The sequence below is a fragment of the Cavia porcellus genome, unplaced genomic scaffold, assembly GCF_034190915.1.
Source record: "Cavia porcellus strain 051 isolate PalLab524CR breed Dunkin Hartley unplaced genomic scaffold, mCavPor4.1 scaffold_28, whole genome shotgun sequence".
Taxonomy (NCBI): domain Eukaryota; kingdom Metazoa; phylum Chordata; class Mammalia; order Rodentia; family Caviidae; genus Cavia; species Cavia porcellus.
The window spans coordinates 52016029-52043959 of NW_026947511.1; the positions used below are offsets into that span (position 1 = coordinate 52016029).

The 27931-nt window shown below is 60.9% G+C and overlaps 4 protein-coding genes across 5 annotated transcripts; 3 read left to right on the forward strand and 1 right to left on the reverse strand.

Moving 5' to 3' along the window:
• The first annotated feature begins 2416 nt into the window (after nucleotides 1-2416).
• Nrm (nurim) lies at nucleotides 2417-4547 on the forward strand. The gene is made up of 4 exons (XM_063239264.1): nucleotides 2417-2567; nucleotides 2908-3104; nucleotides 3727-3903; nucleotides 4125-4547. The coding sequence occupies exons 1-4, from the start codon at nucleotides 2435-2437 to the stop codon at nucleotides 4404-4406; spliced, it is 789 nt and encodes a 262-aa protein (XP_063095334.1). The 5' UTR covers nucleotides 2417-2434; the 3' UTR covers nucleotides 4407-4547.
• A 659-nt stretch (nucleotides 4548-5206) lies between these two features.
• Ppp1r18 (protein phosphatase 1 regulatory subunit 18) lies at nucleotides 5207-12062 on the forward strand. The gene is made up of 4 exons (XM_003461000.5): nucleotides 5207-5364; nucleotides 5728-7307; nucleotides 10696-10897; nucleotides 11689-12062. The coding sequence occupies exons 2-4, from the start codon at nucleotides 5739-5741 to the stop codon at nucleotides 11706-11708; spliced, it is 1791 nt and encodes a 596-aa protein (XP_003461048.2). The 5' UTR covers nucleotides 5207-5364; nucleotides 5728-5738; the 3' UTR covers nucleotides 11709-12062.
• A 2607-nt stretch (nucleotides 12063-14669) lies between these two features.
• On the forward strand, nucleotides 14670-24912 carry Dhx16 (DEAH-box helicase 16). Of its 2 annotated transcripts, XM_003461001.5 has the most exons (20): nucleotides 14670-15026; nucleotides 16690-16931; nucleotides 17028-17193; nucleotides 17361-17417; nucleotides 17937-18191; nucleotides 18271-18474; nucleotides 18549-18740; nucleotides 19105-19215; nucleotides 19326-19441; nucleotides 20656-20866; nucleotides 21015-21113; nucleotides 21215-21367; nucleotides 22248-22388; nucleotides 22500-22662; nucleotides 22745-22863; nucleotides 22937-23004; nucleotides 23726-23888; nucleotides 23980-24141; nucleotides 24253-24426; nucleotides 24703-24912. In XM_003461001.5, the coding sequence occupies exons 1-20, from the start codon at nucleotides 14820-14822 to the stop codon at nucleotides 24829-24831; spliced, it is 3132 nt and encodes a 1043-aa protein (XP_003461049.2). In that variant the 5' UTR covers nucleotides 14670-14819; the 3' UTR covers nucleotides 24832-24912. The 2 variants fall into 2 exon arrangements, with proteins under 2 accessions (XP_003461049.2, XP_063095335.1); XM_063239265.1 differs by lacking the exons at nucleotides 14670-15026; nucleotides 16690-16931; nucleotides 17028-17193; ... (2 more) ...; nucleotides 18271-18474; nucleotides 18549-18740 and having other exon boundaries at nucleotides 19291-19441.
• On the reverse strand, nucleotides 24865-27828 carry CUNH6orf136 (chromosome unknown C6orf136 homolog). The gene is made up of 6 exons (XM_003461002.5): nucleotides 27578-27828; nucleotides 26356-26772; nucleotides 26065-26153; nucleotides 25778-25978; nucleotides 25207-25276; nucleotides 24865-25109 (listed from the first exon to the last, which is right to left on the reverse strand). Exons 1-6 carry the CDS (start codon nucleotides 27647-27649, stop codon nucleotides 24996-24998), a joined length of 963 nt encoding a protein of 320 aa, XP_003461050.1. The 5' UTR covers nucleotides 27650-27828; the 3' UTR covers nucleotides 24865-24995.
• Between the last annotated feature and the right edge of the window lie 103 nt (nucleotides 27829-27931).

The window sequence follows — 27931 nt, forward strand, 5'->3', positions numbered from 1 at the left end:
CTTGCTATATAACCCAGGCTAGTCAGCCTTGAACTCATGGCAGTCCATCTGCCTCAGCCTCGGAGTGTGGGATTGTAGGGGTACACCACCTGTAGAACCCAGCTAGTTCATCGGATTTCGTTGTTGGTTCCATGTTTCATTTTTGTATTTTATAGGTTTAGGGATCAAACAAGGGCCTTGCACATGCTAATTAGTACTCTCCTGGCATACTGGTTTTAAAAATACTTAATCTTGTGTACTAAGCATTGCCTTTGTGGATGCAGCACACAGAACTTAGCAGTACTTAGACAAGTCCACCTCCAGCTGAGATGGGATTCCTTACCATCCCTACCTCTAGAGCACTAGGAAACACTGGTACACGCCCTCTGTTTGTTTGTTTTTAAAAAGGGCTGGGGATAGAGCTCAGTGGCACAGCACCTGCCAGGAAAGCACAAGGTCCTGAGTTCGATTCCTGGTACCAAGAATAATTTTTTTTTTTTTGTACTGAGGATTGAACGCACAACCTCATGCTTGCCAGGCATTTACGCCACTGAGCTAAATTCTCAGCTCCAAGAAAAAAATTTATAAATTTTGTTAGTACCAGGAATTCAACTCAGGACCCCATGCTTGCCAGACAGCTTGCAGGTGCTGTGCTGCTGTGATTGGTCTCATTTAATGCTCTAATTTAAACTTCTACAGAATAGGGATAGCAGTCAGGCACAGTAGCCTACACCTGTAATCCTAGCACTCTGGGAGGCTGAGGCAGGAGGATCATAAATTCAAGCTCAGCCTGGGCAATTTAGTGACTTACCAAGATCCTGCCTCAAAACATTTTTTAAAATGGGCTGGGGTTGGAGCTCAGTGTAAAGACCTTGTGTTTAATTCCCAGTACAAATGAGAGAAAGCGAGAGAATCTTAACATTTGCAGGAGTCTCAAAGCTTGTCACAGTTCTGTGTGTGACAAAGATCTCTTTGGTTATGGTCCAAGCAGAACTGGACAGCACAGGGTAATTCAGAGGTGGCTGACACAGCGCTAACTATGCAGCGGATGGGGTGCAGGGTGCGGGGTGCGGGGAGGGTAGAGTGGAGTGCTGCCACCCTGTGTGCCTCTGAGTGCAGAAGACGACAGCTAGGCAGCCCGGCTTCCTCTGTCCGGACTGAGCTTCGCAGGTGCGGGGGTGAGGATGGCAGGGCCATCTCGATGTCACCCCACTGACCACCAGGGTGGATGTGACAACCTGGCTGGCTGAGCACCCCCTCCCCACAGAGGAGGGTACTCCGCTGAAGACACAGGAGCAGCTTGCTCCCCACTAGCCCTCCAAACACAGGCAGGGTCCAGAAGTGGGGTGCAGAGTGACTGGGAGGTACACAGAACACAAAGCCGAGTGGGAGGGGCGGCAGGGAAAGGAATGGGAGCTCTGGCTGACAGGCTCTCACTCCATGGCCCACAGCAGCAGCCCTTCCCTACCTTGACTATCTCCTGGGGTTCTTGTCTGTAAGCTGCTTACAGGAAGCGGGCTTCTCATCTAAGGCCCCTGTGTCCACAGTGACTGCAGCTAGGTTTTGAACTATGAGACCTTTAATTCTGATGGTGGATTCTGCTAGTCAGGCATGGTGGCACATGCTTGTAATTGTAATCTCAGCACTTGAGATGCTAACGTAGGCTCCCCGTTCACTGTGAGTTCAAGACCAGTCTGGGATACATAAGCTCTAGGCCAGCCTGCACTACACTACATAGGCAGGCCCTGTCATTAAAAAACAAAAAACAGGCATAGGGCTGCACACCTATAATCCCAGCACTGGGAGGCTGAGGCAGAAGGGTCACAGCCGGCTGCAGGCCAGCTTGAACTTCATAGTGAAACCCTGACCCAAAAGGACAAAACACCTAACAATTGCCAGGCACACACACACCTATAGTCCTTGCTCTCGGGAGGCCGAGACAGGTCTGCTTTGGGCTCAAGGCCAGCCTGGGCACGTAGGTACAATCTGTTTCCCTCTGTGTGTCTGTCTGTCTCTCTCGAGACGACTTCGTGGCTGAGTCCGTCCGCGCTGGGTTCTCGGCCTGGCCCACACAATCCCTCGGGCGTCTGCAGCATGCGCAGGCTGTTTCCCAGCCAGGGCCGCTAAATCCTGTCACTCTGCGGACTCCGCTTTCTGGGAAGCCGCCGGCGGCTTCAGCCTGCGGGGACGCCGACGGCACTGCGCGCCCCGTCCGCTGGGGTTCCACGTTCTCTGAGCGGTGCGGAGCCTGCGGGGTGGGAACCGCCGGAGGCCGAGCCGGGACGCCGCGGCCCGCGGGCCGGAAGCCGGACTGTGGGGCCTAACGCGGCCCGCCCGCTGGGCCAGACTCCGCCTCCGAGGCTAGACCCCGCCCCCAGAACAGCCCGGCCAGCCGAACTGACTCCGCCCCGAGGGCGGGGCCTGCAGTAGCGGGAAGTCTGGCCCCGCCCTCGCCATGGCCCCCGCGCTGCTGCTGGTGACCGCTGCCCTGGCCGCCTTCGTGCTGGCCTTTGGCACCGGAGTAGAGTTCGTGCGCTTCGCCTCCCTGCGGCCGCTCCTCGGAGGGGTCCCGCCGGCCGGCGGCCCTGGTGAGCTCCGGGCCGGAGGCACAGCCGGAGGGCGGCGCGGCGGGCGAGTGACGGGGCTCAATGCGCGGAGCTGGGCGGGAGGACGGGCGGCCGGAGGACCGAGGAAGCGCGGCCTCGGGAGCGGCCACCACCGCCTTTCCGGACGGCCCAGCACGACTTTCTGCAGTCCTCCTCCCCGGGCCTGAAGGCGGTCGGGACCGGAGGGACGAGGGATGCAGCCGTGGGAGCTGCACCGCGGGGGCGTCGAGGCTCTAAAAGCGTTAAGCGCCCGGGGGCCGGCCGGCCGGAGGGCGACAAGGCCAGCCGTCGCCTGACCAGTGCCCCCCCCTGCGCTGCCCAGATCCCCGTCAGGGGTGGCTTGATGCCCTGCAGGACCGCGCCGTCCTGGCTGCCCTGGCTTGGGACCTGGGGCTCCTCCTGCTGTTCGTGGGGCAGCACAGCCTCATGGCCACCGAAGCAGCGAAGGCGTGGACGTCCAGGCACTTTGGGGTCCTCCAGAGGTCTGTGTACGTGGCGTGCACCGCCCTGGCCCTGCAGGTATGAGAGGTCCGGACAGCCTAGGCACTGAGGCTCCGGGTTGGAGGGGCAGAACACAGAATGGAGATCGAGTGAGTTGAGCCAGTTTCCACTCTGCCACAGCACATGCCCTACTTATCAAGGGCTTTGGACTTTGTAGGCACCATCCCATGCACCTGTGTTCCCAGGACTCGGAAGGCTGAGGCAGGGGGAGTGAGAGTTCAGGGCCAGCCTGGCCTGGCTATATAGCAAGTACAAGGCCAACTGAGACTGTGTTGCAAGCCTGTGTCTCAGGAAAAAAGAAAAAAATGTGTGCTTGCCATTCCCCAAGTACCCAACTGGCACCTTTGCAACGTTGGGTTGCCCCCGAGGCCTGCCTAACTCCTTTTCAGTTCTACCCTGTGTTACAGACCACCTTCCTAGGTGTAGACAGGTTTTCATCTGCCAGTTAATCTGTCCTGCCATTGGGTGCCACTGGCCGTGCCCTCTGAGCAGCACCGCCCAGTGGGGAGATCCTTGGACAGCTCCTTGTCACTCCCCGCAGCTGTCCTTCACAGTAAAGCTGGCCAGGGTCACTGAGCAGGGCAGGCCACACCAGGCCAGGCCCCTCCAGTGGGCCTCTGCAGCCCCTTCTCTCCCCCAGCTGGTGATGCGGAACTGGGAGGCCATACCCAGAGGCCCTGCCCTGTGGGAGGCTCGGGCGGAGCCATGGGCCACCTGGGTGCCTCTGCTCTGCTTTGTTCTGCACGTCATTTCCTGGCTGCTCATCTTCAGCATCCTTCTCGTCTTTGACTATGCCGAGCTTATGGGCCTCAAACAGGTGAGGCTTCAGGTACCATCCGAGACTTCCATCCAGATTCCTTCCTCCTTCCGGGCCTTTCTGTTCCCTCGTGGCCGTTCTGTTGAGGGGGTCTCCTTGCAGCTGCCCTCAGAGGCCAGGGCCCAGGGAAGGTTTCTGGGTCCTATTTGAGAGGGCAGTGCCTGGGAAAGGAGCAGGATGGCTCAGCCAGGTGCTTGGTCCTCACCATCCTCCCTCCCTAGGTGTACTACCACGTGCTGGGCCTTGGCGAACCACTAGCCCTGAAGTCTCCTCGGGCTCTGCGGCTTTTTTCCCACCTGCGCCACCCAGTGTGTGTGGAGCTGCTAACGGTGCTATGGGCGGTGCCCACCCTGGGCACTGACCGCCTGCTCCTCGCTCTCCTCCTTACCCTGTACCTGGGCCTGGCTCACGGACTGGACCAGCAAGACCTCTGCTACCTTCGGGCTCAGCTACAAAGAAAACTCCACCTCCTGTCCCGGCCCCAGGATGGGGCAGCTGAGTGAGGTCCTAAGACTGTTTCCTCTCCTTCCCCGACTTCCAAGCCCACTGGACACCTGTAATCCCAGCTCTCTCGACAAGGAGGCTGAGACACCAGAATTGCCCTGAGCTCGGGGCCAATCTGGGCTGCAAAGCAAGACCCTGACTTTTAAAATTAAAAAAAAAAAAAAAAGAAAGAAAGAAAGAAAAAATACACTTCCCTTAAGATTTAGGCACCGGCTGTTTCTGCCCGCTGCCCAAATCCATGGGCCTGGGACTGCTCGAGATTTACTGCAGGACCCCGGACCCTTATCTCCACTCAGCCTCTCAGGCACTGACCGTCGTTCCCCCCCTGCTCTCGCGCGTGCAGTTTAGGGCGTGGACCCCTTTCCTCCCTCAAGCCTCAGGGTCCTGCTCCGAGATCCCTTTGCAGCCAGGTTAGGCCACCCGCCGTCCCCCAACCCGGTCCGGGCTCCGTCGTGGCCAAGCGGGGGTCTCCGTGAGACGTCCCTGCAGGGAAACAGAGCCTGGCTTGGCTTTCCCACGTGTGACTCGCAGGGCAGCACGGTCTGCGCGTCCCCAACCGCCCAGTCGCCCCACGCACCCCGGGAGCCAGGACGCCAACCCGGGTCGCGCTCTGCCGGCGCCCCAGCCCGGCAACAAAGGCGGGCCGGGCGGGCGGGGAGGAGGGCGACGGGGAGGGCGGGCCCGGCCCGCGACAGCTGCCGCCCGCGCCCGCGTCCCCCGAGGCCCTGAGTCACGGCCGCGCCTGGGCTGGAGGGGGGGTCCGGACGCCGGGTCGGGGCGCCGAGTCCACGCGCGTGGACGCCGAGGCCCCGCCCCCCCGCCCCATTGTCCTCCACAAAGCGGTCGCCGCCCCGGGCCCGCTCCTGTGCCTCCTGCTGCCGCCACCCGGCCGGAGCCCGGGCCGCTCCTCCTCTTCCTCCCGCTCCGGACGCTGGCCTGGCCCTGCGGGGCCCCGGAGTAAGTGGCGGGGCGCGCGGGGCGGGCGGCCCGAGCTCCTTTGTGCGGAACTGCGGGCGGGGCGGGCGGGTGGCGGCGGTGCTCGGGGCCAGAGGGGCTTCCCGTGGCCCGGCCCTGGTCTCGGTTCTGGTCCCGGTTCCTCTTCGGACCCCGGCCGTGCCCTCCCGCGAGCCGGCCCCACCCGGCGCCCAGCGCCCGCACCCCGCGCCGCCCTATCTGCTGCGCCTCCGCCCCGAATCTCCGCGCTTCCTCCCGTCAGGCCCCACCCCGCGGCGCCCGCGCTCCTCTGCACCCTCGGGTCTCCTGCCTGGTCCCGTCGCGGCCCGCGCCCTCACCCCGGCTCTCCTTCCTGTCCCTGCCCAGCTCGGGCCACCATGGCCACCGTCCCGGACTGGAAGCTGCAGCTGCTAGCCCGGCGCCGGCAGGAGGAGGCGGCCGTCCGGGGTCGGGGGAAGGCGGAGCAGGAGCGCCTGTCCCAGATGCCAGCCTGGAAGCGGGGACTCCTGGAGCGGCGCCGCGCCAAGCTCGGTCTCCCCCCAGGGGACCTGGGCCCTGGGCCTGAAAACTCGGAGCCTGGCCCTCCGGAGCCGGACGAGTCTGCCGTCCTGCTGGAGGCCATCGGGCCGGTGCACCAGAACCGATTCATCCGGCAGGAGCGGCAGCAGCAGCAGCAGCGGCATGAGGAGCTCTTGGCAGAGAGGAAGCCCTGGCCACTGGAGCCCAGAGAGTGGAGACCCAGCGCTGGGGAATCACAAGACCAGAGCCCCAAGGGAAAAGAGGCCAGAGAAGAGAGGCTGAGTCCCAGAGAGGCCAGGGACAGGAGACCAGGGACCGGGGCAGCCCGGGAGTGCAGCCCCAAACCTGTAGAATCCCAAGACTGGAGGCAGAGCCCGGGAGAGGGTGGAGACCAGAACTCCAGGATGCCTGAGGCGCAGAGGTGGAGGCTGAGCCCGGCTGATGCCCTGGAGCCCAGAGTGCAGAGTCCCAGGAGCTTCGAGGTGGCAGAGAGTAAACCGGGCCCCGGGGAGTCTGACAGCCGGAACCCGGGCCTGGCAGAGGCCTGTATGGGGCAGCCTGGCCCCGGAGCAGCCCAGGAGCAGAGCTCAGTGCAGCTGGAGGCAGTGGACTGGAGGCTGCACCCAGGAGGAGAGAGCATAGACCTCGCGGAGGAATGTAGGGGGCAAGGAGAGAGCCCCGCTCCATGGGTGCCTCCGGAGGAGATCTCGGGGTCCCCAGGAACTCCCCTGAGCAAAGACTTTCAGGACAGCGTCTGCAGAAGCCTGGGGGCGGCAAAGCAGAGGCCCGGCCCTGCGGAGGATGGAGACAGCAGCCCGAGGCCGAGCGAAGGGTGGAAGTGGACGCTGAGCTCTGGGAAGGCTCGGGAGTGGACTGCCAGGGACACAGAGGCTCCAAGTCCTAAACCAGAACTGCAGCCTCGGGTTGTGGAAGCTGGGGACAGGGAGGCAGAGGAGGAGCTGGAGGGGTTGGCCAAGGAGGAGGGGGCTCTGAGCAGGCCTCAGAGAGCCCCGCAGGGCTGCAGCTCTGTGCCCTCCCCCCTGCCACCAGAGGACGCTGGGAGCCCAGCAGGCTCCTCGGGGCAGCAGCAGGAAGAGGAAGCAGCACAGCTGCAGCCCCCACCCCCAGCCCCAGCTGCCCCCCAGCCCTCCGGGGATCCCCTGATGAGCCGCCTGTTCTATGGGGTAAAGGCAGGGCCGGGGGTGGGGGCCCCGCGCCGCAGTGGGCACACCTTCACGGTCAACCCCCGCCGGTCGATGCCCCCTGCTACCCCAGCCACCCCGGCCCCCAGTGACGCTGACGCTGCGGTCCCTGCAGCTGGAAAGAAGCGGTACCCAACTGCGGAGGAGATCTTGGTTCTGGGCGGCTACCTCCGTCTAAGCCGCAGCTGCCTCGCCAAGGGGTCCCCTGAGAGACACCACAAACAGGTAGGGCCCAGCCCGGCCAGGCTTCTCAGAGCCCGGCTCACCCGCTGTCTCTGGGCTCTGGACCTTCCTGCTTTTTATACCTCTGTCCTTGTCTTCCTCTGTCCTCTCCCCTGCCACCACCTCCCTTCCTCCTTACCACCCACACCTTCCTTCAGGGGCTGCTTGTCTGGGAGCCCCAGGACCCTGCCGCATGCACGGGGAGGGCTGTGCCCAGGCTCCCCCTTTGCTTTCCTTGGCTCCATGATCCCAAGCCCAGCTGTCCGGCAATACATGGTGACAGCCTGGTGCAAGGCAGCTTTGGAGGCGCAGGGCATGAGGCCTCCGCTTTGGGGGCGGCAGCTGTGCCTGGGGTCTCCCATCCTGAGGGAGATGGGACATCCCAGGACCAGGCCAACCAGAGGGCAGAGAAGGCTTTCTAGCCCCAAGTGGCCAGCAGAACCCTTCGACATGGCTGACCCTGGGGTCGCTGACCAGGCTGGCTGTGGTGCACCTTCTCTCGGGGGCCAAGGAGCCTCTCCTCTCCCAGCACCCACTCTCCGCCCGTTGTCCTTCCTCCTTGGACTTCCCCTCTGGGCCCAGAGCTGGTTTTCCCCTTGCTACCCACCACCCTGCCTGTACCCGCTCTTGGGGTGGGAAACAGAAGGCACAGCTGGGGTGAGGCCAAGGGTCAGAGGTGAGGGTCAGGGGTGAGACCGGGGACGTGGGGACAGTGCCTTCCCACCCTGCACCGCGCTCCTCCTCTCAAGTGTTCATGCCCTCATCTTTGGCTTTCGTGTCTTCAGCGTGGGTGGACGTGGGGACCGAGGCCCCAGAGCAGAGTCCCCTTCGCCCTTGGAAGTTTAAGCTCCTGCCTGGGACCCAAGGCCCAGGCAGGTGGGCGAGCTGGAAACATAGGGTGAGGCACTGAGGCTTGCTTCCTGTGCACTCCTGGGGCAGAGAGTGAGGGAGGCTCGAAAATGCCTAGCAGCTGGACCGTGCTGGTGACCATACCTGGGTCAGGGAGCAGGCCGGAAGCACAGTGCCCAAACAGGAAGCCGGGTGGGGGCCGGAAGGCTGGCGGCTGTGGGGGCCTGGCAGAGCCCAGCTCAGGATGTGGTGAACATTCGAGGAAGCGGCCTGACCTGGGGAGGCGGGGGCATGCTCCCTGCCGGCTCACTGAGGAAGGGTCACCTTGTCCTGTCCTTGCCCTGACCCTCGGGACCACCGAAAACAGCACTGTCCTGTGCCTCGATCCCTAGTATTCCTGCCTGCCCACGGGCCGCATCCCTGCATCAGGAGTCCAGGAGCCGCCCAGCTCAGTGCTGCCTGGGGCAGCTGTGGTTGGGCCCCGCCCCTCTCGTCCTGTGACCTTATATAGCTGGTGGCAGGAGCAAGTGAGTCACCCGCTAGTCCCCACCCCAGCCCCTGCAGGCTGTGCATTCCTGAGCAGCTGGATCAGGAGATGGGGCGATGGGGCGAGAGTCGGAGGAGAGGCTGGGGGGCCACAGAGATGCTGGGGGGGGGGACAGGGCACAGAAATGGGCTCCAGATGCATACCCGTCACGGAGCCAGAACAGTGGGTGCTGCCACTGGGCCCCAAAACCTGGTTCTCTGGAGCCTCACTGTGGTGTGGCCAGGCCTCCCCTCATGCACTGCAACAGCTGCCCAGCCCTGGTCAGCAGCACGCATGAGAACAAGGACTCCGGCACTCAGTCTGAGGGTCCCATATCCCTGGTCAGCCAACGGTGGATTAGAAATACTCCAGGAGAAAAACTACACAACCCGAGACAAGCAAATTGCAAGTTTGAGGCCAGTCTGAGCTACTGGCAAGTTCCAGACTAGCCTGGATTACAATAGTAAAGCTGTTTTTTTTCTCTTAAAAAAAACTGTGACTGCATTGAGCGTGTACAGACTTCTTGGCATTCTGCCCTAAACAACACAGCGTCACAGCCATTTGCATAGCATTTACACTGTGTCCAGTATCATAAGGAATTTAGAGTTGACTTAAAAAGTATAGGAGAGGAGGTGTGGTGGCCACAAGTGTAATCCTAATACGTGGGAGGCTGAGGCAGGAGGATCACAGCAGGTTCAAGGCCAGCCTGGACTACATAAGCAAGTTCAAGGTCAGCCTCAACTGCATGGAGAGACCCTGACTCAAAGGAAAAATAAATTTAAAAAAAGTATACAAGGGGGCTGCATAGGGTCCATGCAACATTCCACCTTTGTGTGTGGTGCTGGGGGTTAAACCTGGCCTCAGCGCTGTTTTAAACATGCTTGATAAATTGTCCAGGCTGGGCTTAACCTTGCAGTCCTCGGGTCTCGGCCTCCTGGGAGCAGCATTAGTGTAATTGGGAGGGCAGGAGGCCAAAGTCAGAGCACATGCAGGGCCTGAGCAAGGTGCTCGGCAGGGCCTTGTGGGTCCCTGCAGGAAGAGTGACCCAGGTTGGGCACAGTGGGACGGAGGCGGGAGGTCCGGGTGGGCTTTGGGACACCAGGCTGGCGGCTCTCGGCCCAGCTTGGTCCATACCAGGCCTCGGGGCCCAGCTCAGGGCTCCAGCTCCAGTAGATGACAGGGAAGTGGGCAGCCAGGCATGGCTGCTTCTCCCTAATCCCCAGAGCTGAGAGTTAATCCCGCCCCGCCCCTGCCCAGCTCCTCAGAGGGCTGAGAGGGCACCAGGGCCTGTGCGGGTCTCCTGCTTCTCCTCAGCCTCTCCCCCCTGCCCCTTCCTGCTGTGCCCGCTGCCCTACTGCACCCCTAGGGGACCTGGGCTCCTCCTTGTTCCTGTGCACTGGGGCAGAATCTTGGTCACCCAGGCCTCGAGCCCTCAGCTGGAGTGCAAGGGGACTGGGACAACGGTGTCCTAGGGAAGGAGGACTGTGCTCCCAGACAGCTCATTTCTGTTCACCTCTAGAAAACCACATGGTGCCCAAAAGTTGCTTTTTTGTTTAGCTTTGGTTTTCTGAGACAGGATCTCATTATGTAATCCAAGCTGGCCTCCAACTCTTGCCCATCCTCCTGCCTCAACCTCCCAAGTGCTAAGGATTACAGGCCTGTGCCACCACGTGGGTCCTGTGTAATTTTTTGTTTTTTGAGACAGGGTCTTACTATGCAATTCAGACTGGCCTTGAACTCACTTTGTAGCTCAGGCTGGTCTCGAACTTGCAAGGAGCCTCCTGTCTCAGCCTCCCAAGTGCTGGGATTACAGGCATGAGCTACCACACCTGTCTTGAATGATTTTAAGAGAGGAAGTGGCCTGGGAAGCAAGGCTGGATCCCAGAGCAGACTGGGAGGGGAAGGAGGCCGCGGCTGCCAAAACCCGGGGCCAGACCTCCATCCACCTGCGGCTCACTGGGCTGCTGGGTGCTGAGCTCGGTGCTGAGCGCACCTCGCTCTCGCCCTCTCTTGCAGCTCAAGATCTCCTTCAGCGAGACGGCCCTGGAGACCACGTACCAGTATCCCTCTGAGAGCTCGGTGCTGGAGGAGCTGGGCCCGGAACCCGAAGTGCCCAGCGCCTCCGCGGCCCTGCCCGACGACGAGGAGGACGAGGACGAGCCGCCGCTGCTGCCGCCCGGGCTTCGGGGCGGGCTGCGCACCAAGGCGCTGCTCGTAGGTGAGTGCGGGCCCGAGGCGCCCCCTGGTGTTGCCGCGCGCAGAGACGCGGGTCAGACCTGCAGGCGAGGAAAGTGAGGTCCCGACAGCAAAACCCCAAGGCCCCTGAGCGCGCCGGGCAGAGCCAACTGGGGGCGGCCTGCGGCTCCTCGGGCAGAGGAACCCCAGCGGCACCTGCCGCCGGCCCGGGCTCCTGGGAAGCGGAATTGGCCACGCCTGAGGCGGGGTCTGGTTTGGGATCCGCGCGCCGCGGCAGGCCCAGGACCACAAATATGTAGGAGCGCTGTGCAGCAGGCTGCCCGCCCGCCTTGGTCCTCTGCCCTCAGCCTCCCGACTGCTGGGGTTACAAGTAGTCACCGTGTCCAGCAAAAGGGAATGATTTTTGTAGAAAATCTAGTATCAAGCTGGGTGCAATGGCACATGCTTGTAATATCAGCACTCTGGAGGCTGAGGCAGGAGGATCACTAAATTGAAGGCCAGCCTGGGCTATGCCAGGAGACTCTGCTCAATAAATAAATAAGTGAAGCTGGGTGTGGTGGCGCACACCTGTAATCCTTGCACTCGGGAGGCTGAAGCAGAAGGATCGTTGCAAGTTCGAGACCAGCCTGGGCTACAAGTAAATCCGGCCTGAACTGCATAGCGAGACCTTATCTCAAAATATAAATAAAACAAATGATATAAAGTGCCTAGAGCAGAGCACGAGACAGCGGCATAGCTGTCACTGGAAGCCTGAGCTACCCAGGAGGTGGGGAGGGCGGCGGGGTCTCCTCACTGTCCCTCTCGCTCCCGCAGATGAGTCCTGCCGGCGGTGACGTCTTTGTGCGCGGGCGCTGTGCACTCCGACCTTCCTGGACGAACATGACCCTAGCCACCTACCCCGGGGCGCCCTGAGCCTGTGTGCAAGGGCTGCCCCCACCTCAAGTTTACACGGCGCCTCTGCCCTGCGAGCGCCCCACCCCACCCCACCCCCCGCTTTCCCAGTATTACTGTGCCTCAGTTTCTCCGGGCGGGAAGGCTGTGCCTCGCCGGCGCCCACGAGTGCGTTGTGATCCCCCTAGCGGCCCGTGCCTGAACTGCAGCAGCGCGGAGCCTTCCCGCCGCTCTGGACCCGGCCCGGGCTGCCTGGATTTTTTACCTTTCTGTAATAAAATGGAGCACGCTCCGGCCTTCTGCGGTTTCTCTAACAAAAAGTGTGGATGCGAGGGGCAGCTGGTGGCTGAGGGAAGGGCCAGGAACTCCCCACTGATTTAGGAGAAGTCTGGGTCCCTGAGCTCCCTGGCATCCCGGCACTCGGGAGGCCACCGCAGGAGGGTCGTTACGAGTTCAAGGCCAGCCTGAGCTGCACGGCGAGCCCTTGTCTCAAAAAAAAGGAAAAGAAAAAGGCATCTGAGGGGGTCGGGAATTTAGCTCAACGGCATAAGCACCTGCCTTGCAAGCAGTCAGTCATGAGTTCGATCCCCGGTACTGGTAAAAAGAAAAAAAAGTGTAAAAAAAAAAAAAAAAAAGAAAGAAAAAGGCGTCTGGGAGCTGCGTGTGGCTCTCATGAAGAAAGAGTGGGTACCACGTGCTGCGGAAGGGACTAAGTGTGAGGTGGGCGAGCCTGTGCCTACCCTGTGTCCTCCCGTGTCCCACCCCTGTGCCCCACAGACGAAACTGCTTCTAGAACGAAAAAGTCCACAAATGAATGGGTGAAAAAAGGCAAGGATTGGAGGCAGAGGACGCCCTGCTGCAACGGGTCTGGCAGTGTGACAAGATGGGGGGGGGGCTGAAGACCTGGGGACTCTGAGCAGCGAATTTGAAATTGGTGTACAATGCAGCACAGAAATTCGGTCTCCTGCAGAGGTTGTCCTCTGATGATAGGCAGCGCATTCTGTATTTCGTTTTTGTTTTTTGAGACAGGGTCTCACTATGCAGTTCAGGCTGGCCTTGAGCTCACTTTGTAGCCCAGACTGGTCTCAAACTTGCAACAATCCTCTGGCCTCAGCCTCCCGAGTGCAGGGATGACAGAAATGCACCACCTGCGGCTGGGGGTTTAGCTCAGCGGCATAAGCGCCTGCCTTGAAAGCAGGCAGTCGTGAGTTCAATCCCCGGTACCGATAAAAAGGAAAAAGACAAAAAAAAAAAAAAAAGAAAAAAAAGAAATGCACCACCACAGGGGCTTTGGACTTCGTATTTTTTTTTAATTTTTTTTTTTGGTCTTTTTCCTTTTTATCAGTACCGGGGATTGAACTCGCGACTGCCTGCTTGCAAGGCAGGGGCTTATAAGCCACTGAACTAAATCCCCAGCCCTGGACTTTGTATTTTTAAAGGTTAAGAACCATGGTGGGGGGGGGGACTTTAGCTCAGTGGCATAAGAACCTACCTGGCAGGCACAGGTCATGAGTTCAATCCCTGGTCCCAAAAAATAAAAACCAAACCATCCAGAAAACAAATCTTCACTCCTCAAGCATAGTCAACAGGATTTTCCTGTTGCACAGGATCTCAGTCTAGGGATGGGGGACACTGATGCTTTACTCATCAGAGCTTTTTTCATCTTTCTGTTTTTGAGATGAGTTCTCATGCTGGTGCTGGCCTTGAACTCCTGGGCTCAAGCAGTCCTCCCACCTCACCTTGTCCTCAGAGTTGCCAGGGCCACAGGCAGGGGCTGAGTTCCTGGCCAATCTCCAGACCTGTCAGGGGGATGAGCAGATGAAGACCCCTGCCTTCCTGGTTGCTTACATGAGGAAGAAGCCTTGTCTTTACCAAAACACAAACACACCAAACATTCCTCTTTGGTGGGGTCAGAAGTCCCCAGTTTACTGGCAGGGAAACTGGCAATGTCAGAGGGCTAAATGATGAGGTGTGGGTGTGAGGGAACCCGGCAGCCTCATCACTCAAGGTCCTAATCAGTCTGAGTGGAGGTACCTGGGCAGCAAGTGGGCAACATCAGGGGTCTGCAGGGGATCTGAGAAACAGAAACTGTCCACCTGCAAAGTCAGCGCTGGAACCCACCTGTGCTGTTGACCATAGTGACACTTTCATTTCCTGGTATGGCCAGTGAATCATAACGGTGCAAAGCAGGGCCACAGGTGTCAGCAAAGTAAGTACAGAGTTTATGTTGATTTACTCAGTGTTTTGAGACAGTGTCTTGCTGTATAGTTGGGCTGGCCTGAACTATGTGGCACCAGCCTGTCTCGAACTCATGGCCATTAAATTGTAGGCAGACTCTTATAGCAGAAAAAGAGTTGTGAAGATGTGTCAGCAAGAGGCATTAAGGGGTTTACTGGGCTTAAATTTAAAAGCACACACTGAAAGAAACAGGCCCTTGAGAGAGAGGCAGGTCGTGATGTGGAGCTGGGTGTACAGGTATTTGCGCCACCGCCTGTTTTTCTTTTCTTTTTTTTTACCCTAATGCGTTAAATTGCCCAGTGTGAGATCAAGCTTGTGAGCCTACTGCCTCAGCCTCCTGAGCGCGGGAATCACAGGCATGTGGCACCGCACCAGGGTGGCTTCCTTATTTATCGTGTATTCTGTCCACCGCCCCCCACCCTGGCCATATGCTTGTCTGATTTGTTCTGTGCAATAATCCTAGAGATCAGGCCAGCCCAGCGCACGCCGGAAGCTCCCTCACTTTGTGGCTCACCCTAATGAGGGCGGCAGCGAGTACCAGGGTCCCGACCCGGGGGAGGCGGCGACGGAAATGGAAAGTAGTCGTCGAGAGCGCAGAACCACTCCTGTTTGATTTGAGCCTGCTCGGCCACCGTAGCACCTAGGCCGGAAGTGAGGCAGCCCCTTCCGTGCTTCGCGCCGGTACCGGGCGGCGCTGGGCTATTGGAGACGGAGGCAGAGGTCCTGCGCCGGCTCCCTGGGGAGCTGAGGCTCCGCCCGGGCTGCAGGCCTTGGGCTGGCCCGGCGCTCGCGCGGGCGGAGCGGTCGCCGTGGCCATGGCGACGCCGGCTGCGCTGGAGCGCTGGGTGCTGGAGGAGCTGCACACCGTGCTGGGACTCAGCAAGCGGCACGTGGCCCAGTTTCTCATCGGAACCGCGCAGCGCTGCGCCTCAGCCGAGGAGTTCGTGCAGCGCCTGCGCGACACCGACACGCTGGACCTGGACGGGCCGGCGCGGGACTTCGCGCTGCGTCTGTGGAGCAAGGTGCGGGCGCGGGCAGTCCGCGACCCCGGCCCCAGCTAAGTGTTGGTTCCGAGTGGGCTGCAACGCCCACTTGCACGTTGAGCGACAGCCTCAGCCCTTTCTTTACTTTTTATGGCGAGGCCAGGTCTGTCCTAAATTGCCCAAGCTGGGTTTGAATTTACGATTCTGCCTCAACCTCCCAGACTGCTGAGATTACAGGCATCACATCTAGCATTTTTAATTTTCGTCTTCTCTTCCATCCCAGTGTTTTGTTTTTTTTTTTTTTTTTTTTTTTTTTTTTGTCTTTTTCCTTTTTTATCGGTACCGGGGATCGAACTCACCACTGCCTGCTTGCAGGGCAGGCACTTATGCCGCTGAGCTAAATCTCCAGCCCCTACAATCCTGCTGCCTCAGCTTTCCAAATGCTGGGATTACTAGCATGTGCCTCCACCCCCGGCATTGGATTTCTAAAAAGTGATATTGATGGTCCACACAGGGAGTAAGCTCTGAACAGCAAGGGTGTGAGGTATGTGAAGCTCTGTGCAGAGCAAAAGAGCTGGGAGTAGTGTGATCAGGCCGAGCAAGTGCAGTCTCTGGATTTCAGGTGGAGAATGGGGAGGGAATAAAAGTACAAAAGGTGAGCTCCTGACGGACAGGCCTGGCCACCTGTGTCCTGCCTCACGGTAAGTATGCCGAGTGCAGGGCAGCATTCAGGGGCACACACAGCCCAGCAAGGCTGCCCTGAAGTGCTGTGAGGGCCTGGGCTGTGAGGAAACCCAGTGGTAGAGCACTTGTCTGGGTTCAAAACATCCCACAAGTGCCACTGGGGTGGGGATGTTGACCTTGGATTCTGGTGTCATGTGACAGGCATGGTCGTATTGCAGAATCACCCTAGGTGCATGTCTGTAATCCCTGCGTGTCAGGAAGCTGAGGCAGAAGAGGCACTAATTTGAGACCAACATGGTCCACTTAGCAAGATTGTGTCTGAAAATAAAGTAGAAGGGCCTGCAGGTGCGTCTGGATGGTAGAGCAGGGCCTTGGCTTTTCCAAGGCCCAGAGTCCGGTCCTCAGTGTTGCCAAAAATCTTTTGCTGCTAGACAGTCCTTGCAGCACATCGTTCTTTGAGTAGCAATGGCTCAGCCCTTGGGAAGAACAGAGCTGTGAGGAAGGCTGGACTGCTGACAGCTGGATTTACTGGTGTGAGCTCTGCCAGGGCCGGCATTCTTCTTACTTGGGTTTTTGTTACTGGAGATTTCCCGGGTGTTCCACTGTTGAGCTAAATCCCTCACCAAGTTGTTGCCGGGATGGGCTCTGACTCGCCCTGACCTCCCAGCAGTCCTCTTTCCAGATGTACACTGCCCCCCTGGCCAAAGGCGGGACTTTGTGTGTCTTTTATGCTCCTTGGATCTATGGTACCTGGCAACTGTTTGTTAAATGAATGACTGAGTGCTTTAGCAACTGCCTGGCCTGCTTCAGGCTGCATGAGGGCAGGATGAGAGTGAGGATGGGGCTGGTTGCCGGTCTCACATCTCATGGTCCTGGTCCAAGGAGGAGCTCACCCTGGCTACACTTGTCCAGGGCCCTGAATTGAACCCTCAGTGTCACAAGAGCAACAGTGAACAATAGGTCCTTTGTGTGGGTGGGGCTGAGGGGCTGAGGTCACAGCCTCTGTCCTGCTGCTCAGGTTCCTCGGAAGGCAGCTGTAGAAAAGCCAGCCCGGGCAGCAGAGCGAGAGGCCCGGGCCCTGCTGGAGAAGAACCGGTCGTACCGGCTGCTGGAAGACAGTGAGGACAGCAGCGGGGAGATCGCTGGGAGGGCTGGGAGCAGCCCACAGAAGAAGCGCAGGAAGCGAAAGCATCTCCGGAAGAAACGCCAGGAGGAGGAGGAGGAAGAGGAGGTGGCTTCCGAGGGCGGGAGCAAGGCAGCGTGAGTCCCGGGACCTGGACCAGGTTGGGCTGAGCCTGGGTGATACCCACCCCCATCCCCGTCACTGTCCCTGTCCCTGTCTCTGCGGGGCTGCAGAGGGAGCAGGCAGCAGACCGAGAAGGCGCCCGAGTCAGAGGATGAGTGGGAGCGGACAGAGCGGGAGCGGCTGCAGGACCTGGAGGAGCGGGACGCCTTCGCTGAGCGGGTCCGGCAGCGGGACAAGGAGCGCACGCGAAATGTCCTGGAGCGGTCAGATAAGAAGGTTCGGGGCTTTGCTTCCCCAACCTCTCCTGTGCTGCTCGGGGGACCTCCTTCTCCTGTGCAGGGGACCCCAGGCATCAGGGCTGAAGGCAGCACTCCACTCTTGCCAAGAGGGAACACTGGGGGCACCCTTGGGACACAGGTTTTACCCCTCGGTCTCCTCCTCAGGCTTATGAGGAGGCTCAGAAGCGGCTCAAGATGGCAGAGGAGGACCAGAAAGCCATGGTGAGTGTTAGGCTGGGGAGTGTGACTGACAGCCCTGCTGCAGCCTCCCAGAGTTCTGCAAGTCCAGCCCCGCGCTGCCACACCTGGCTATTGGCCATGTCCTTTATAAAAGTCATTGGCTGGGCACAGCGGCACACACCTGTAATGTCAGCACTGCGGAGGCTCGGGTGGGAGGATCAAAAGTTCAGGGCTGACCCAGGCCACTAAGTGACTTAGTGTGGCTTAGTGCAAACTTAGTGAGTTCAATCCCAGGTACTGCCAGAAACATAGAGCCAGCCTTTCTGTTTTCCCCCTTCCTTCCAATTTGAGAAATGTAGGAAGAGCAAAGTGGTCAAATAATCGCCCTACTGGATGAGTCCTGAGGAGTGTCCAGCTGGGCCCTGTGGGAGAGGGTGCACTGGGCCACGGGACACCCTGGGGTGCTCATCCCCTACCCCACACCATCGGGGTGCCCACACTGGGAGCATTCAAGGTGCTGCCTCTCTGAGGGGCCCGGGATCTGAGCACTTCCCAACCCAGGTCCCTGAGCTGCGAAAGAAGTCTCGCCGTGAGTACCTGGCAAAGCGGGAGCGTGAGAAGCTGGAGGACCTGGAGGCTGAGCTGGCCGACGAGGAGTACCTCTTTGGTGACGTGGAGTTGAGCCGCCATGAGCGCCGGGAGCTCAGGTACAAGCGGCGGGTACGGGACCTGGCCCGGGAGTACCGGGCAGCCGGGGAACAGGAGAAGCTGGAGGCCACCAACCGCTACCACATGCCCAAGGAGACACGTGGCCAGGTGAGGGCATGGCTCCAGGGGGTGTCCTGGGTGGCAGGCGGGAGTGGCAGTGACCATGGCCAGGGTGCCCTCCCCGCAGCCATCGCGTGCCGTGGACCTGGTGGAGGAGGAGTCCGGTGCCCCCGGGGAGGAGCAGCGGCGCTGGGAGGAGGCCCGCCTGGGCGCAGCGGCTCTGAAGTTTGGGGCCCGAGATGCTGCCGCGCAGGAGCCACAGTATCAGCTGGTGCTGGAGGAGGAGGAGGCCATCGAGTTTGTGTGTGCCACACAGCTGCAGGGCGACGAGGTGCTGGGCGCCCACCCTTTGGATGGAGGGTACAGGCCGACCAGGCCCTGCCTCACAACCCCGTCCTCCTACAGGAGCCCGTGGCCCCGGCTGCTGCGGTGCAGGCGCAGCAGAAGGAGTCCATCCAGGCCGTGCGCCGCAGCCTGCCCGTGTTCCCCTTCCGGGAGGAGCTGCTGGCCGCAGTCGCACACCACCAGGTGCTCATCATCGAGGGCGAGACGGGCTCGGGGAAGACCACACAGATCCCGCAGTACCTCTTCGAGGAGGTATGGTGCTCACAGCCCCGGCTACAAGCTCAGGCTGTTATAGCTGTCACCTGCTTATGTCCTTCAGGGTGCAAGGTCCCCCAAGGAAAAGTTCCCTTCCAGGTCTGCCCTCCCTCCCTGCACAATGAAGGCCAGACAGATGCATACACAGATGGGGCACGTGTGCCCTGCGTGCCACCTCTGCCGCTTGGCTCTGCTCTCGTCTCTGTCCAGCGTGGCCTGCAGGCCAGGATGCTGCTCCATGTTTCTGGGCCTGGGCAATCTGTTCCCACTGCACCCCCCCAGCTTCTCCAGCTTCTTCCCCTGGTCAAGGTGGGGCACCAGGCGCAGTTGATGAGGACCTTTACTTCATCCTTGCACTCAGGGCTATACTGCCAAGGGCATGAAGATCGCCTGCACACAGCCACGAAGAGTGGCCGCCATGAGCGTGGCTGCCCGAGTGGCCCGGGAGATGGGTGTGAAACTGGGGAACGAGGTGCGTGGGGGGACATGGGGAGGGACCTAGCCCACCACCCGGGGCCCGTCCCACTGTATGGGCATCTTCTGACAGCGCCTGCAATCATCCACCTGTGGCTCTGAGAGCAGGTCGGCTACAGCATCCGCTTCGAGGACTGCACGTCAGAGCGCACGGTGCTGCGCTACATGACAGACGGGATGCTGCTGCGTGAGTTCCTGTCCGAGCCAGACCTGGCCAGCTACAGGTGTGTGGCCCCGGCCCCTGCTGTCCAACCATGGCTTCAGTCTCTCAGTCTGTGTCACTCAGAAGCAGCCTCTGGTCCCTGAGGGGAAAAGGGAGCCTTCTATCCTCGGCTCCCCACCTGTCTTCCAGAATTCAGAAAGCCAGGGTGGCAGCCGGCCAGGCCCTATGTGCCTTGAGCCAGCACAGGAGAGTCTCAGGCACAGCTGCTTCCCACAGGGCACAGGGGCAGTGCGCTCTGCTCTGCATGGTCCCAGAGAGCACCTTCACGGCCATGGGGATGACAGGCTCGTGGCCAGGACCTGCATGCTCCTCAGGGTGCGGGGGTCTGGAGGCGGCAGTGTTCTCTGCCGAGCCTTGGGTTCTGCCTATGATTGGCTGGCTCTCGGCATGGCCAAGCAGGGTCTGCTGAGCCAAGGCAGAACGGGGTCCCTGGGTGGGCTGTAGGGGTGGCTGGGGTTTCCCTTTTTTCTCCCAGTACTATGAAGTGAAGCCAGGCCTTCAAACAGAGCTTCATCCCTAGACACTTGTTTAATATTTGAGACAAGAGCTTATTAAATTGCCCAGACTGGCTTGGATTTGGCGATCTTCTCACCTCACCCTCCCAGGTGCTGCGAGTATAGGCTTGTGCCAGTGTGTCCAGCTAGTAGGACGCCCTGTCTCAGCTCTTGAGAAGCTGTGAACCAGAAGCTTCTGGTCCTAGAAGGCCACAGTGGACTCCCGTGGCAGATGTGATTATGTCTTGCTCGAGTCTCTGAGACCTAGCACAGCACACAGCAGTGGGTCTGCGGGGTGGGTTCCCCTGCTCTTTGTGCACCTGAGGACCTGTCTGCAGCACTGCATGCATGGGGCTGGGGTGGGATGAACTCCTGTGGGTTTGGTCACTGCCCAGAAAACCAGAGTGGAGCCAGGAAAGGCAGGGGCCTGGCACTGATCCGAGCGGGTACCAGGGAGCCTGCAGCACCTGGTACTGGCTCCAGCTTCAGGCAGGATCTGGACTGTGATCCAAGAGGTGAACCCGACCCTGCCCTGGCGTCTGGCCCGTGTCCTGCCCCTCCGCCGGGGCTAGGTAGGCACAGAGGGCCTCTGCTTGGGTCCCGGCCTTGGGAATGCCAGGCTTCTCCTCAGAGCCGCTCCCTGCCTGCTCTCCACTGGGTCTGGCGTCCAGCCTGTGGCACTGCACCTTCCTCACTGCCATTGCTGCTCCCGCCTCTGCAGCGTAGTGATGGTGGATGAGGCCCACGAGCGGACACTGCACACAGACATCCTCTTTGGGCTGATAAAGGACGTCGCTCGTTTCCGGCCTGAGCTCAAGGTGCTGGTGGCATCAGCCACGCTGGACACTGCTCGCTTCTCCACCTTCTTTGACGACGCTCCGGTCTTCCGAATTCCCGGCCGCCGGTTCCCTGTGGACATCTTCTACACCAAGGTGCCCTTCAGAGCGCAGGGCTCGTCTGCCCCCAGGAAGTGGGGCCTTTGGAGCATACCCTGAAGAGCAGACTGGAAGGGGGCCTGGGGGCAGTGGTGGAGAAATGTCCAGACAGATGGCCCTTGTCACCTATCTCTTACTGCCCCAGGCCCCTGAAGCTGACTACCTGGAGGCCTGCGTGGTGTCGGTGCTGCAGATCCATGTGACTCAGCCCCCCGGGGACATCCTAGTGTTCCTCACTGGGCAGGTGTGTGGTGTGTGGGCAACGGGTGGAGAGAGTCCTAGGGACACGGTGCCCGCCTGCAACCTCTGTGACCTGGGCCTCTGCCGTCTCCGGCCCCAACCCAGGAGGAGATCGAGGCTGCCTGTGAGATGCTCCAGGACCGCTGCCGTCGCCTGGGCTCCAAGATCCGTGAGCTCCTGGTGCTGCCCATCTATGCCAACCTGCCCTCGGACATGCAGGCCCGCATCTTCCAGCCCACGCCACCTGGGGCCCGAAAGGTGAGTTGGAGGCTGTGCCGCTTGCCCCAGGGTTTCTGTGGGTAGGTGCCTGCCGAAGCCGTGTGCGCGCATGCACACACACACACACACACACACACACACACACACACACACACACACACGGGGCAGCCAGGCCACCACCTGCCAAGCACCGAGTGGTGACTGGGAAGAAGCTCTGTGTGAGCCAGGAGGTCAGCACTGTGCAGTTCAGAGGGGGCCAGGGATGCAGAGTCGGGGCGAGTGCCAGGTGGAGGCGTGCAAGGCGCACTGCTGGCTCAAGGCCCTGACATCACAGAAGGGTCAGACCTGTGTTGGGTGTGCATGCTGGGTCCTGCATTCGCCTGCAGAGAATAGGGTGTCCTTCCGGTGCCTAGGACTGGGCGTCCCTGTGTGGGCTATGACCAGCTGGGGACAGGTGGGAGAGGCAGGGGCAGGACGCTGTTCTCAGGGTATCAGAGGAGGCCAGGCCTTTGGGGAAGGAGAGCAAGCGGCTGGGCAGGAGCTTAGCAGGAAGCCCAGGCCACCCTGCAGGGCGAGGACTCCCAAGGAGCTATGGGGAGCCCCGAGGTAGGGGGATGTGACAGCTCTACTTTGCAGGGCCCATGTGATGAGGGCCAGGAGCAGAATGGGGGACGCTGGTCAGGAGGCTGTGACAGAAGGGAGGCCTGGAGATGTATAGGAAAGTGTGGTGATGGGGAGGGGAGCAGGAACATGGACACTCTGCTGCCGTCCCTCTGGGCACCCTAGCACACTGTCACCCCCATGTCTCACCAGCCCCCTCTCCTAACCTCGTCAGCTCTAGCCAGAGCCGCCTGCCTTCCAGGTTGTTTGGCGGAGGGGGGGGGGGGGTGTCTGGGTGACCCTGAAGCCTCTCCCTCAGGTGGTTGTGGCAACAAACATCGCAGAGACATCACTCACCATCGAGGGCATCATTTACGTGCTGGACCCGGGGTTCTGCAAGCAGAAGAGCTACAACCCACGCACAGGCATGGAGTCACTCACGGTCACGCCCTGCAGCAAGGCGAGCCTGGGACCATGGGTGGGCGGGGGCCCACAGGGTCCCCACGCAGAGGCTACTTGTCCCTCGTCCCCATGCTGACCCGGCCTCAGCCAGCTACATCTTTCTCTCCAGGCCTCTGCCAACCAGCGGGCTGGCCGGGCGGGCCGCGTGGCCGCAGGGAAGTGCTTCCGCCTGTACACGGCCTGGGCCTACCAGCACGAGCTGGAGGAGACCACAGTGCCGGAGATCCAGAGGACCAGCCTGGGCAACGTCGTGCTGCTGCTCAAAAGCTTAGGTGAGTGGGGCTGGGCCTCTGGCGGCTGGCCTCACTGGCCTACTGGTCCTTCGAAGGCTCACCTGTCGCTCCCGCCCCCCAGGGATCCATGATCTAATGCACTTTGACTTCCTGGACCCCCCGCCCTACGAGACCCTGCTGCTGGCTCTGGAGCAGCTGTATGCCCTGGGAGCCCTCAACCACCTTGGGGAGCTGACCACGGTGGGCACTGGGCTGGAACCCAGGGTGGGGGCGGGGGTGGGGAGAACTGGCCTCACCAATCTCCTCTCCTCAGTCCGGGCGGAAGATGGCAGAGTTGCCAGTGGACCCCATGCTGTCTAAAATGATCCTGGCCTCAGAAAAGTAAGCCCTGCCTCCCCTTGGGCCTTGTATGTGAACTGGGCAGGCTTCCTGATGTCCTTAAGTCAGTAATGTGTACCCACCTGCATGGGCCACTTTCATTCTTTTTGCTAATAGCATACATAAAAAAGCACCCAGTAAGACAGTCATGTGTACCGCTGGTGGGTCAAGCTGCCCAGCAGTGAGACCAATGAATTAATAAAAACAGAACAAAGGAGGTTGGGGATGCAACTGGTACAAAGGCCCTGGGCTCCATCCCAGATCTACAAAAGAACTGTTGTCAGGTATGCACCTGAAACTCAGCTGCTTGGTAGGCTGATACAAGAAGATTGCAAATTCAAGGCCAGCCTGGGCAACATTTACTGTCTCAAAAAAAAAAAATAAATAATGGCTATAGGTGCAGCCCAAGGGTAAGGGGCCGGGCCCAAACCACAGTCCTCCAAAAGAAGACAAGCTGAGCATCGCCTCTTGTGGGGGCCCGATGGCACACCCAACCTGCCTGGCCAGGGAGGACTGTGTGGTGTAGGGTGTGGTAGGGGGCTATGCTGGAACTCACTTCAGGGGTTTTGGAGGACAACCTGCGCAGGAGCTAGGGCTGCCGCTCCTGGGCACAGCGGTTCTTGGGCACAGGCATTGACCCTGCCCCGGCCTCCTGTGTGATGGGCAGTCTGGACCCCACTGTCCCCACACCATCTGCTCGGGCCCACGTCACGCACTCCCCCAGGTACAGCTGTTCGGAGGAGATCCTGACCGTGGCTGCCATGCTGTCCGTCAACAACTCCATCTTCTACCGGCCCAAGGACAAAGTCGTCCACGCTGACAACGCCCGGGTCAACTTCTTCCTGCCTGGCGGAGACCACTTGGTCCTACTGAATGTATACACGCAGGTCAGTGGGTGTGACAGGTGGGGATGTGGCCCTTGGGGGACCGAGGGTCCCCGTGTCCCATGCATGCTCAGGCTCACACTGCCTCCCGTAGTGGGCCGAGAGCGGCTACTCCTCACAGTGGTGCTACGAGAACTTCGTGCAGTTCCGCTCCATGCGCCGGGCCCGGGACGTGCGTGAGCAGCTGGAGGGGCTCCTGGAGCGTGTGGAAGTGGGGCTCAGCTCCTGCCAGGGGGACTATGTGCGTGTGCGCAAGGTGAGCCCTGAGTTGGCCTACTGGGCCTCCCCAAAGCTCTCAGGCGCTGCCCCACCCCGCAAGGGCTCAGGCCCTGGGGCCGCTTCCCCAGCTTCTCCTGCCTGTCCCCAGGCCATCACTGCTGGCTACTTCTACCACACGGCTCGGCTCACACGCAGTGGCTACCGTACGGTCAAGCAGCAGCAGACAGTGTTCATCCACCCCAACTCTTCCCTCTTTGAGCAGCAGCCGCGCTGGCTGCTCTACCACGAATTAGTGCTGACCACAAAGGAGTTCATGCGCCAGGTAAGGGACAGCAGCCAGCCTGATCAAGGTCAGCTCAGAGGGCAACACTGCACATGTGCCCACCTTGCCTCCCAGGGAGGCCGGGCCTCATCCTCTGCGGGCTCACAGCCAGGGGTTGCCGCACTACGTCTCTGTGTTTAAAGCATAGGAGTTGCTGGTGGGGGGACGTCTGCTTCAGCCACCCCAACTCAGCCCAAGTCATGAAAGCCCCTGCTCCATCCCACCTTAGTCCTTGCTGCGGTGGCAGGCTGGGAACCTTGCTAACCCCTCTCGTAGGTGCTGGAGATTGAGAGCAGCTGGCTTCTGGAAGTGGCTCCCCACTATTACAAGGCCAAGGAGCTAGAAGACCCCAATGCTAAGAAAATGCCCAAAAAAATAGGCAAGACACGGGAAGAGCTGGGGTAAAGAATGGAATGGAAGCCAATAGCAGCTCCTGTGTTCTTTTGTAATTACTTTAATATCTATTAAATAGAAGTATTTTTGGAACACTGTATGGAATCTTCAGGACCCAGAGAGCACTGCAACAGAGCACTGCAGCAGGGTCCAGCTCACAGTACTTGCGGGCCAGCTCAGGCCTTGGGGCACGCGTGCAGGCTGGGTTCTGGCTCCGATAGCCCGAGCACCGCCAGGGCTCCAACCAGCAGCTTTTTCACAGGTGCGCTTGGCGAGGGCGAGGGCATCAGCTTCAGGGACAGGGGAGGAGTGAAGAGGAGAGGCCGCCGTGGGTGGGCATGCCTGTCCTGCTCCTGGCCACTGCCTCCCCACCTGGCCGAGACTCACCTTGTCCAGGTGATGGCGACAAATGAGGCCCTCGGGATTCAGATAGAAGGTGGAATAGGCATCGTAGGTCCTGGGGAAGGAAGTGAAAAGCTTGCCCAAAGCTTATCTGTTTCAAGGAGGAGTTCCCAGTGTTTGTGTCTCAGGGGCTCGCGAAGAGTCCCTGCTAGAGTGACACTCCGAGCAACCAGAACAGGGTCCAGCCCCTGCAGTTTAAACATCTGCAGGAGATTCCACAGTGACACTCTGGGGACCAGAGGTTTAAAAGCCTGCATACCTTGTCAGAAGCAAAAATTAGCAGTGTCTTGAGTCAGACGCCACCAGTGCCTAATCTACAGCAACAGAGCTCAACTTGGGGTGAAGCACCTGTGATTTGTTCAGTGTCTGAGCATCCACCCTCTACAGCCACAGGTGCACGGAGACACAGTCCAGCGCTCCCGTGCCCAGGTTACACTCTGAACCCAGACAAGACCCTGTCCTCGTGCCTCAGGGCTGAGTCAGGCCTGGGGAAGGCTACAGTGCACTGGTCACTGGTTTCTGCTCTGCAAGACCCTGCCCCCCCACCCCCACTCACCGGTACAGCTCCTCTTTGTCCCGCTTGTAGAAACGCAGGAGCAGTGTATGGATGGGCAGTCCTACCAGCCGCCACCGGGCCTGCAGTGTCCAGTTCTCTGGGTGGCGAGTCAGCTGCAGAACCTCCAGCCGCAGCTGTGCAAAGTAGTTCCAGGCCAGGAAGCGGCAGAGGGTCAACGACAGAATGTACCACGTCCGGCCCCTACGAAGGACAGAGTAGGAAAACCACAGGCTCCTGTCTGAGGAGCAGGGAAACCGAAAGGGTGTGCCCTGGCGAGCCCATCTCACTTGGTGCGGATATTGAGGATCTCGTTGATGAATTCCACGTCCAAGGAGTACAGAGAGTAGTCGTGAGAGTGCAGGAAGAGGGTGGGAAGCTGGACAGAAAAAGCCAACATCAACTCCGGGAAAGCAAAGGCGGCGCAGCTCCCGGCTCTCCCGCTGGCCCGGGCCCCCTGTACCCCTCTGGGGGGTAGGCTGCTTCAGCCCACCTTCCGCCTCCCCCTCCGTTTAAACCCCAAGGCGCACCCCTTTCCTCAGGAAAACGCTCGCGCCCGCCGCGCGCTCCCGGGGCCTCACCTCCTGCCTCAGCCTCTCGTGCATGAGCGCCAGATGCTCCTCCATGCCAGGGTCTCCCGACGGCGCGGCGGGGCAAGGGTGCGCGGCCCCGCGGGCTTGGAAAGGTATCAAGGCTCCGGGGCGGGGGCAGGGGGGTCCCTCAAAAAGGCTCCTGAGCCCATCCAGGCAGCCGCTGTGCAGCTCGGGCCCCGGACCCTCCTCCCCGCTGCCCGGCGGGATAACCAGCCAGGGTGAGGCGAGCACCTGGAGCTGGGGCAGAGGCAGCGGGGCAGCTGGGGGAAGCGGCCTAGCGGGAGGGCAGCGGACGGGGGCGCAGCGCGGGGCGGGGGGCCTGAGCCGAGGACGCGGTGGGGAAGTAGTTGCTGCGGAGTGGGGCCAAAGGGCTAGGAGCGGGAGGGTCCGCGGGGAGAGCTGGTCCTAAGGAGGCAGACGAGAAAGGAGACAGTGAGAAGCCAGGTGTCCCACGCGCGATCTCCACCCAGGCTCTGCGCTATTAGCCGCGCCCTATCGCTACGCCTAACCCTGGAGAAGGAGTGACCCGAGGGAGGGCGGATCCGTCCCCGTAGCTGACCGGGAGGACAGAGCTCCATGTGAAGCGGGTGCAGCTGGGGCAGCGCCCCCAAGCATCGCCAAGCCCCAAGACATCTCGGCTTCCAGCCCTGCGTTCAGCGAGCAGCGGGGTTCACGGTCGCCCTCACTCCGAGCCTGCTCCCCCGCTCCCCGTAGCCCAGAGGCCGAGCTAAGGGCTGCAGACCCAACCTGGCGACGCCAGCGGTGCGCAGTCCAAAGCCGTCATCGCCCTGGGCCCAGCAGGCTGCGAAGGCCTGCGAGGAACGAGGTCGCCAGAGGACGGGGCCACGTCTGCCCCGCACGCGTGTCCTCGGGCGCGGGCACCGGGCCGAGGCGGGAACCAGCGAGCGCGCCGGACCGGCCTCCGCCGCTCCGCCCTGCCCTTCAAGTCACCTCCAGACACAGGTAACCGCGACGCTTCGCGGACGCGCCTGCTGCCCGGACTACAGGCCGGGCGGGGACCTCAAGCCGCGAAGCTCCCGCCTCCGCCGCCAGCCGCCCGCAGCCTGCCGCCGACCCCGGCCCGCGCCACACGCCGCAGCGCGCAAGTGGGAGGGCGCGCGGGCGCCACTGCGCCTGCGCCCAGCGCGCCCCGCCCCGCCCCGCGCGCCGGCCCTGAGGAGGGTCTCCCCGCCCCCTGCGCCGCGCTCACCTGGGGTCGCGCCTGGTACGCGCGGAGGCAAGGCCCGAGACGCCGGGCCGCCCCCCGGCTGGGGTGGTACATGGTCTTGTGGGAGTGGAGGGCGCCACCCGAGTCTGGCCTCCGGCCTCCTTACAGGGCGAGAGCGCCCCAGAGCCGGCTTCGTGAAGGGGAAAGGAGCGAAGGGGGGGAAGGGGCTGAGGGAAAAGCGGAGATGTTGCGCGCTTGCGCACTGCGGCCTTCAGGGAAGTGGCTGAGGCGCTCGGTCCGCAGCGAGTGCGCCTGCGCCTGCCCGCCGGAGCCACCTCAAGGCGCCTGCGCAGTCGGCTAGCGGCGCGGCTAGGTAGCGCACCTGCGGCGTTAGTG

Excerpts from the sequence above, each read along its gene's own strand:
- Dhx16 (XM_003461001.5), top strand. The coding sequence starts at position 14,820 with ATGGCGACGCCGGCTGCGCTGGAGCGCTGGGTGCTGGAGGAGCTGCAC. Across the intron at positions 17,194-17,360 it reads TGGAGCGGTCAGATAAGAAG|GCTTATGAGGAGGCTCAGAA; the intron begins GTTCGGGGCTTT and ends TCTCCTCCTCAG. Across the intron at positions 20,867-21,014 it reads TGGACATCTTCTACACCAAG|GCCCCTGAAGCTGACTACCT; the intron begins GTGCCCTTCAGA and ends TTACTGCCCCAG.
- Ppp1r18 (XM_003461000.5), top strand. The coding sequence starts at position 5,739 with ATGGCCACCGTCCCGGACTGGAAGCTGCAGCTGCTAGCCCGGCGCCGG. Across the intron at positions 7,308-10,695 it reads CTGAGAGACACCACAAACAG|CTCAAGATCTCCTTCAGCGA; the intron begins GTAGGGCCCAGC and ends CCTCTCTTGCAG. Across the intron at positions 10,898-11,688 it reads CACCAAGGCGCTGCTCGTAG|ATGAGTCCTGCCGGCGGTGA; the intron begins GTGAGTGCGGGC and ends TCGCTCCCGCAG.
- Nrm (XM_063239264.1), top strand. The coding sequence starts at position 2,435 with ATGGCCCCCGCGCTGCTGCTGGTGACCGCTGCCCTGGCCGCCTTCGTG. Across the intron at positions 3,105-3,726 it reads GCACCGCCCTGGCCCTGCAG|CTGGTGATGCGGAACTGGGA; the intron begins GTATGAGAGGTC and ends TCTCTCCCCCAG. Across the intron at positions 3,904-4,124 it reads AGCTTATGGGCCTCAAACAG|GTGTACTACCACGTGCTGGG; the intron begins GTGAGGCTTCAG and ends CTCCCTCCCTAG.
- CUNH6orf136 (XM_003461002.5), bottom strand. The coding sequence starts at position 27,649 with ATGTACCACCCCAGCCGGGGGGCGGCCCGGCGTCTCGGGCCTTGCCTC. Across the intron at positions 26,773-27,577 it reads CGTACCAGGCGCGACCCCAG|GACCAGCTCTCCCCGCGGAC; the intron begins GTGAGCGCGGCG and ends CTGCCTCCTTAG. Across the intron at positions 26,154-26,355 it reads ACGAGAGGCTGAGGCAGGAG|CTTCCCACCCTCTTCCTGCA; the intron begins GTGAGGCCCCGG and ends TTTTCTGTCCAG.